The following is an 8,784-nucleotide window of genomic DNA, read 5'->3' as shown; positions in this document are numbered from 1 at the left end:
TTTCTCTTAAGAGGAGCTTCCTGACCAACAGAACCCCCACCCTCTTTTCCTACATTCGTCGACGAACCTTCCTTTTCCTTCTTCCTAGCCTTCGAAACGAAAGCCTTCAAATTAGCAGTAGTTAGGGTTGAAGCCTTTTCACCTGACAAAAACAAACCAAACCAAATCAAATAAACTGCTGAAAATATTATACACGGCTAACTTTTACAAAAGACATACCCAAATATTCTTCTAACGCCTCCCTATCCCCCTCAAGCCTCAGTAGAGACTGAATAGACAACAGCTCGAAAGATGACATGGCAGACATCAGGAAACCAATGACATAGTCCTCACTTTTTACCCTCTCCTCACACTCTAAAACTTGCCGAGGCTCAGGGGACCAGTAAATCGGAAATCTTTCTTCCATCATAGCATCAAGATAAAACGGATAGCACTCCTCACATATCTGAACTTTCACAAAAAACTCTTTAAAGTCTTTAAAAGAAGACTTGTACAAACTGAAGATAGCCCGTCCAGGGTGACTACTCAAGTTCACCCAACCTCCCTTCCAAACACCTTTCGCTTGAAATAGCGAAAAGAAAACCCCCAGAGACGGATAACACCCTAGATACTCCATCAGACATTCAAATGCACGGACAAATGCCCACGAATTAGGGTGGAGCTGTGTGGGAGCGCAATTGAGCAATGATAATATGCCACATTCGAAGTCAGTAAAGGGAAAGCGAACACCTAATTCCGTCAACAAACAGGTATACATGTAAAAGTACGACCAATCACTCCTCTTCTCACACACCCTATCACTCTTCTCGCAGGGCAAGAACCTAACCCTCAAGCTATCCCCACCCCTAACCCACCGCGCATTATTCAACTGAGACAACATATCATAACCACTGAAAACTGAAGCCCGGGCCTTGACATCACTGTCAACCCAGCCGTAAGGATCATTTTCATCAACCTCAACCCCCTTCTTACCCATGCCAACAAACTGCCAACAGTAACGCTACAGACAAAAGAAAGACGAAAAGAAGTTACCTTTCTTACTCATGTTGACACTCAAAAGCCAAACTTGCAGGAGCCTAACGGATACGGAGACAAGGAGTTACTTCGACACGTTACTCCACGTAACCTTCCCACTTCCCCATTAAACATAACTGGCGTTTCCCAAACTTCCCGCCTTCAACAAAAAATAAATACAAAAAAAAATACAAAACATAAAGCCCATTCACTCAGGCCCAAAGCAACTTAGCATGAGCAACACATTAAGCTTGGGGGCTACCCAGGCAATACATCTACACAAAAAACACCAACATTGCCGAGGATATAGAAAAGCCCAACATGTTCCTCATGCCGAGCTTGGGGGCTGTGTACCTAACCGATATCCTCGGCAATATCTCCCATTATCTTCGGCAACCAAAACTGCATAACCGAGAATAAATCCAGTAATTCAAATGAGGCCGAGATCTGGGGATAACGTAACTTCCAACTCAAACCGTACTCAGGGCACAGCCTATTTAATCAGGCGAACTTAACTTGCCTAGGGGGGAACACAATCTCTCTACCTACTACTTTATTCTTCACCCCTTATCTTCTTAAACGTTATTTTTTGTGAGCTTATTATTCTGGCAACTGACTTGAGCGTCGGAGTCCTTTTTTGCAGGGTCCACGCCGAGGCTAAGGTTCACAGGAGAGCGCTTCCGAGTCGTATCTCAGTCGTTACACCGATCATACCTCGGAGGCATATTCTGAACGGAACAAAAAGTAACTTACATGTTATTTTAGAAGAAGTTGGGTAGAATTCACCAAAATATATTTGATCATTTTAAAAAGTAAAAAATTAATCTGAATTAGTTGAAAATTTTAAAAATTATTTCGAACATTATCTCTTAAATTATTTTATACAAGTAAATTGTCCTCCAAAATGGTGAACATTAATATAAGAAAGGGGTAGTGTGTTGGACTCTTCGTTAGTTAGTTATCTTTTGTTGATAGTGATTTTATTATTTTAGTGATAACTTTTCTTATTGTATTGCTCGGATAAATTAGGCATGAATAAATCAACGACAGGCTTTGTTTATTGAAATTTGAATGATCTAAATTGAATTTTTGTTTATTCCCTTTCTGTTTAATCTTCAATTAAATATGATTATAATAGAAATAAATTTTAGCCTCATGTTTATCCATTTTTTAATCACATAACCTATGCGGAAATATCCTGTTCAAAGTTAAAGATTTTAATATTTTCATTTACAATATTAGTAATCAAATAATATTCAAAAACCCTGTGCCATTACAAGTTAAAGCTAACAAGGTAATGCATACATTGCGATAATGAATATGGAGAACAAAGATGTTATTGAATTCTCTTAATATAAATCCAAGACATGAAAACAAAATTGTTTGAACTTTGATATGTTACCCCTTAACACAGGCAATTTATTCCTAACTATTTCCTTTTAGAGAACACATGTTTTGAAGATTCGGTAATGTTAGAGAGAGAAAAAAAAAACAGGCAGAACTTACTTTATTTAGTATTCATTAATTGTCACTATAATTTATGAATACTAAATAAGGCAAATTATGCTGTTTTTGGCTGATTTTCTTTGGTTATCAAACATTTTTGTTGAAGATCTCCCGGGAGAAAAATACTCAAGTAACTCTCAAAAATGTTCCAACTTCTTCCCAGTGCTTCAGTAAGACATCCATGCTGTTTTAGTACCTGAATTTGATATGGCAATTGCAAAACCTGAATCTGAGTGAGTGAGTTTCTCCAAGAGATCCTGGACTAGGTTGCCTACTATGTAAGAAACCCCTGAGGCCACAAGCGCCATAGTAACATAGTATGATGCAGTTTTAATGTAGGCTTTTGGTTGTGGTTTGGTGTAAACTTTGCCAATGGCAAGAAGAGTGACGCATAGAAGCGAAGCGGTTACAACTGCCGCGAGCTTCACTTCAGTATAGTAGTTCTTGTTGATCAAGACACCGTAGACGATGATGGGGACAGAACCAAAGATTAGGAATGATAGAACAGCCACTACAACATGAAGCAAGAAGTTTGATCTACGTCCGAGTAGTTCTTGATATTGATCGTTTATCTCCATTTGGTTTGTTCCGGATCCGGAGTGATCATCTTTCAATTCCCAAAGCTGAGGACAAGAATAAATTATAAATTATTGGTTAAGTGGATGGAAATAGAATAGGATTGAAAATCCAAAGCCAAGACATGACATCATGGTTTGAAGTAGCATTAGATTAAGGTGAACACTCACATGTAGTGTAGCTGTCTTCATGTGAAGTTCATAGTTGAGAGCAGTTAGATATAATTTAGTTACACTTGTCAAATCATCTAACCATTTTCAAATATCAACTTCACATGGAGACAACTTCATGCGAGTTTCCACCTTAGAATAATCAAAGATTAATTACGTGATATATGTCATGAACCACCACTTCTTTAAAAAAAAAGTTAGTCTCTCGGGTAGAGAGGCATACAACTGATCTTACATCTAAAACTTCCTCTTAAGACCAAGTCTTTTTTTAGATTTTAAGTGCTGAATTCAATTCATATCATAACAGTATTGTTGGGAACCAACACTTACCAACAACTTAGGTTTTTGGGAGAGACAATACATATATCAAGGAAAGAAGAATTGCAGAACATGCTATACATACTACTTCTAACACATAATTTCAACTACCAGATCATATATGGTGCAGAACTTTTTACTTTATTTATTTTCTTTTTTTTTTTCTGATGAAATGTGGTGCAAAGATACTAATTAGACAATAAAAAAGTAATTGTTGACGATGGCTAACGAAATTTAATGTCAGGATTATGAAAAGAGAGAGAGAAAGAGCACGGAAGCATGTAAATTTTATTAAGGCCACTTACATTGTTACCAAGGATGACAAGTCCACCAACCAGATTTGCCAATCCCAGTGCAATGATATTCACTGCAACATACACAAAAATTAACTAAATCCATCAGCTTTCAGAATGTGAAGTAAAAAATCACAAATTTGCATTAACCTTCATAAGTGTGGATAGTAATAATCCTAGCAGTTCAGCTAACCTTATATATTTTTTTCTGTTTCTTTTCTAAGAAGAACAAGCTTTAATTCCTATACAAATCTCTATTAATCTATTCCAAAATACTAAAGTATTAACTGATCTTCACTCTTGAAAAGGGAAGGTTCGGAGGCGATCACTTACACGGGGCAGTACCAGAACCAACTGCAGATGTCACAATTCCAAGACTAATTATTGATTCAACTAAACCACCATACACAATACTTTTGAGTATTTCCCATTCTTTTGGTTCACTAATTTCAGCCATTTCTTGTTCACCAAGGCTTGTGGTATGCGAGTCAGCAATAATCGCAGCTTCAACTGGAGCATGATCTTCTGTCCAAGATGTTGTGAATTCAACTGCTTCTTGGTCAACAACTACTATCACATCACCACCACCTGTACCATAATAATAACAATTATGGTAAGCAAAACTGTAAGAGTTCTTGTAGGAAACTCCAATAAGCAAGAAACATTTGAAATTGATGACTAACCAATGATAATGTATTTCATGTACATACCCTTATTATTTTCTTTCCCATTTAATATAGGATCTTGTTTTGATGGAATTATAGCATCAATTGCAGAACCTTGATTGTAACTAGCTACATCACTGGCAATCGATTGACCCAGTGCTTGTGTTCCTTGCCTCGGAGAAGAATAACTAGCTACTTCTCTTGGTGACTTATCCAGCAATGGAGTCAACAATGTTGTAGGATCTGGAAATTTAGGCTTCCCATCATAAGAATTCAGAATGGAATCTTTAGCTGGTTCTCTACCATTAAGATGTATTTCAGTAGCAGCTGCTGCTACCGAAACACTATCATGTTCCGAAAAGCTCACTGGCAATGTACTATCTGCTTCAGAGTTATTAAGTGAAGTGAGCATCACTACATTGAATAAGGAATGAAGTAACAGAATTAACAATATAGTATACCAGATTCTACAGATGACAAATCATTCTGAAACAATGAATCAATCAATTTTTTATCAGTCGATTGCTCGTTCCTTGATACAGTATTGGACTTGATGCTATTTTCAGTCCACGGTTCAGTTTTCGCAGCTGAAGCTGTATCCGCAACCGGAGCTTCTGGAAGACCATTTACAGAGGAAGTTTGTATATTGGAAGTAGCCGGCGTTGAGTGATGCTGCTCGGTGCGAGTAGTTCTAGAATGTTCAATGGAAGCATCACCTTCAAATGCATAAAAAATGCAAGCAATTTAATTGAAGTAAGAAAGAATTATTATTTTTTCTTTTTCAAAATAAATATCAGTCTTGAGTGAAAACACTGCAAGCTAAGTGCACAAATTTATAGTATCTCTCGGTAGAAATATAAGAGTTTCTGATAAGAGTGAAGCAAAAGGAAATTAAATCACAAGGAGAACAGATAATTCTAGGTTTTATACTATGCTTAATGAAACAATGTCATATCTGTACAAGTCTGAATAGTAAATGTGTGTAGAAATTGTCTCATTCAATGTTATTCATGTGTCAGTGTAAAAGTTTCTTTAAGAATCATAGTGACCAAAACCTGTAGCTGCAGATCTCAAATAAGAACTGAAATATAATTAAAAAAGATGAATGAAAGCCTTGCTTACTAGTTATTTTCCCTTTATTTGGGGTAAATAGAGAGAATAGCCAATTTGATTTGGAGCTTGTTGACACATTTGAAGAATTTTGTGAATTGGATGCAGGTATACTCGAAAGATTTTGCGACTCAGACGAAGGTATACTCGAAGAATTTTGGGGAGTAACATGCTCGCGGGCGCTACCAACATTGCGGAACAGATTGAAGCATCTTCCTGTGAATGACATCATTAACTTCACATAGATGATAGGCTTATAATCATCACATATCATGCAAGATATTAAAAGACCACACTTAAAATGAACATATGTCACCACTAGGAATGAAGAAACTGAAGCATGATAAACATCTAAACACTTCTGGTTCTCTGTCACCATTATAATCATCATCAGGTTGCTCTTCACTAACAATTTCAGTTGTTGCATTTGGTTGATCTCCTTGGTTGACTTCTTGTGCAACACTTTCGACCGGCTTAGAGCTAACTGTATCGACCAACTTATGACACTCTGCCTTGTTTTCTAAATTAGGAACAGTCCTTTTCCTTTTCTTGAGGATAACCCTTTTAGTAATGCAAGAATGGCAATTAGGACAAAACAAGTCATGTGTCTCTTGTTTTTCCAATACAGCTTCAACATCATAATCTTTCAGTTGGTCAATTTCTTCTTTGATCTTAGGATCTTCCTTTTCATTAGTTTCTTTATCATCAAATTTTGTGACATATGTTGCTTGTGATTCAGATGAACTGGTAGGGACTTTGTCATCCGCAGTTTTTGTGTATCCATTGTTGACTTCACTGGATATACCATTGGGAATGACTGCATCTTCTTCCACATGATTTGTTGGAAGAACTAGTCCAGCATGGTCACCGTTTTGAGATCCATTAACTTCATTACCTGCAATTTGCAACAGTTTTAGACTAAAATTTAAACTGAATTGTTAAAAAACATACAAAAGTACCAAATGACAAAAGTCAACAACATGTCTAAGAAACTAAAACAATGTCAAAATTTGCATTTTCAGGACATTCTAACAACAACAAAGGTTTCAAGGAAACAAAGAACTGAAACTCCTATCATGTCATTCAGCGAAATATGGATAGACGTCGCTTCAAGGTCCCGGCAAGTCGATACAGAGAATCTATCTTAATATGGCATCGAGAACTGCTAACTGTGTACTCTACATATCTTGCCAGCTACTGACCTTTAGTTTCACAATCAAAACATAGTCCATGTCCAGTCAAAGTTTTGAGATTCATCAGCAAGTCAGGGTACTCATTAAGGTTGGAAATAGGCACAGTCCAAGGACTGTCGAACCACTTGGTCCATGTACAGTGGTGGCATTTCCACATTCCTTCATCCATGAAAAATTGATGAAATATACACTACAAGTCAAGAGAGGGAAAAAAAAAAACATCGCCAGATGTTTGATAAAGAAAATGATTTTAGACCCAAGAGATGCCATAGGCTGAAAATCTGTCATATTATTTGGCTAATTCAGCATATTTTTCTATATTCTAGATGTCCTTATTTACAAGTAAAGAAAAATTGAGATTTTACCTGAAATCGAAATCGTAAGTTAGTATGTAAAATAGAAATTGTAACAAGATTTAAATCATAAAATTGTCAAACTTAGTACAAATTTTGTAAAATCGATTGACTCATTTAAAATCGTAATATCAGAAGATTTTAAGAGTTAAATCGAGATTCTAGCTACTAGGTTTAGAACACCAATATGAATTGCGTTTCTCTAATCAACTTCCCCAGTTAGAAAACAATTAGAACTTCAGATCAATGAAACTAGGACTAATGTTTATTGCTATTAACACACTGAAAATATGAACTCAATACAACAGTGTTTCTCTGGGAATAACTGATGTTACAGTTACAGGAATTATAGTACCTTGTTGTTTGTCAAAGTAAACACTGTTAATTTTGTGGGATCCAGAATCACCATTTGTTGCAGCAGCAGGAACTCCTACAATTTCAGCAACTATCCCAAGCCCAACAGCTTCAGAATCTGCTTCATCATTCTTCAAATGATTTCCATTCTCACCATCTTCTTCTTGTTCCTCTTCTTTATGAATATGAGATCCATCTGTGCCATTGACCACAGATAAGACCCCATTACTGTGCTCAACACCATTGCCACCACCATTAGAATAAGAAGAAAATGATGAGATATCCTTGCTCTTTGGAAAGAACTTTCGTCTCTCCAAACCACCATCTTCTTCTTCTTCTTCTTCTTCTTCTTCTTCCAATTCTTCAACTTCTGCTACTACTTCTGGTTCTTGTTGTTTATGTTCATGCTGTGTACAATGATGCTGCTCGTGTTCCATTGATTCTGACAGGACCAGAAAGTTAAGAGACACAAAAACAATGACAAGGTTTTATCTTTTGGGAGATGCAAAAGTAGGTTTTGTTATGTGGGGCTTATTTATGCTTCTTTGTTCTTAATTTCTTATCATTGATTGATAATTGAAACTTATAGATATCCAATACAACGCATTTAAATCACTACACCAACCCCACCAACTTTGGAAGATTGTGACTTTCTCCTCAAAATGGCCTATCAAAGACAATTTATGATGGAGAAAAAACTTGTGCTTAAAATTGATTGGTTCATATGATTAAAAAATCCTTTTTTTTTGGGGGGGGGCTGAAAATGATCATACAGTACTAATATAATATATGTTGTATTGGTTATTTGATTAAATTAAAGTAGTAATAAAAAATGATAGGTCTGAATTCTGAAAGATGTACCTTGGGAATCTGAACAGTGTGTAATATTCTGTGTGTCTGAAATGGAGATGAAAGCGACCAGTTTGGATCTCTCCCTGTACTTATAATAGAACATTGCAAAGTAAAGCAAAATAAAGTTCAGTTCAGTAAGATGGAAAGAATTTTCTGAATAATGGAAAAGAATCTGAAAGAAAGACACAATAATTGGTCCCATAGTCCCTGTTTTTTTTTTTTAGGAGGAAAATAGTTTGTTAACGAAGTTGCTTTTTAGTATCTACAACTAAGCTACATGTATAATATATCTTATTCTTGCTCAAAAATATTATTCGTACATTAAAATTAATTATTAAAATTAGTTATTAATATATTTATATATAAATATATATATAGTT

The 8,784-nt window shown here is 35.9% G+C and overlaps 1 protein-coding gene across 3 annotated transcripts; it reads right to left on the bottom strand.

Moving 5' to 3' along the window:
• LOC107609294 (membrane protein of ER body-like protein) lies at window positions 2,288–8,201 on the bottom strand. 3 transcript variants are annotated; one of them, XM_016311184.2, is made up of 9 exons: window positions 7,554–8,201; window positions 6,855–7,004; window positions 5,969–6,547; window positions 5,665–5,868; window positions 5,004–5,258; window positions 4,588–4,926; window positions 4,211–4,465; window positions 3,890–3,951; window positions 2,288–3,143 (listed from the first exon to the last, which is right to left on the bottom strand). In XM_016311184.2, exons 1-9 carry the CDS (start codon window positions 7,987–7,989, stop codon window positions 2,688–2,690), a joined length of 2,736 nt encoding a protein of 911 aa, XP_016166670.1. In that variant the 5' UTR covers window positions 7,990–8,201; the 3' UTR covers window positions 2,288–2,687. The 3 variants fall into 3 exon arrangements, with proteins under 3 accessions (XP_016166670.1, XP_016166671.1, XP_016166672.1); XM_016311185.2 differs by having other exon boundaries at window positions 4,588–4,923; window positions 7,554–8,198; XM_016311186.2 differs by lacking the exon at window positions 6,855–7,004 and having other exon boundaries at window positions 7,554–8,195.

Source organism: Arachis ipaensis, chromosome B07 (genome assembly GCF_000816755.2).
Source record: "Arachis ipaensis cultivar K30076 chromosome B07, Araip1.1, whole genome shotgun sequence".
Lineage (NCBI taxonomy): Eukaryota > Viridiplantae > Streptophyta > Magnoliopsida > Fabales > Fabaceae > Arachis > Arachis ipaensis.
This window is presented reverse-complemented; position numbering and strand designations above follow the sequence as displayed.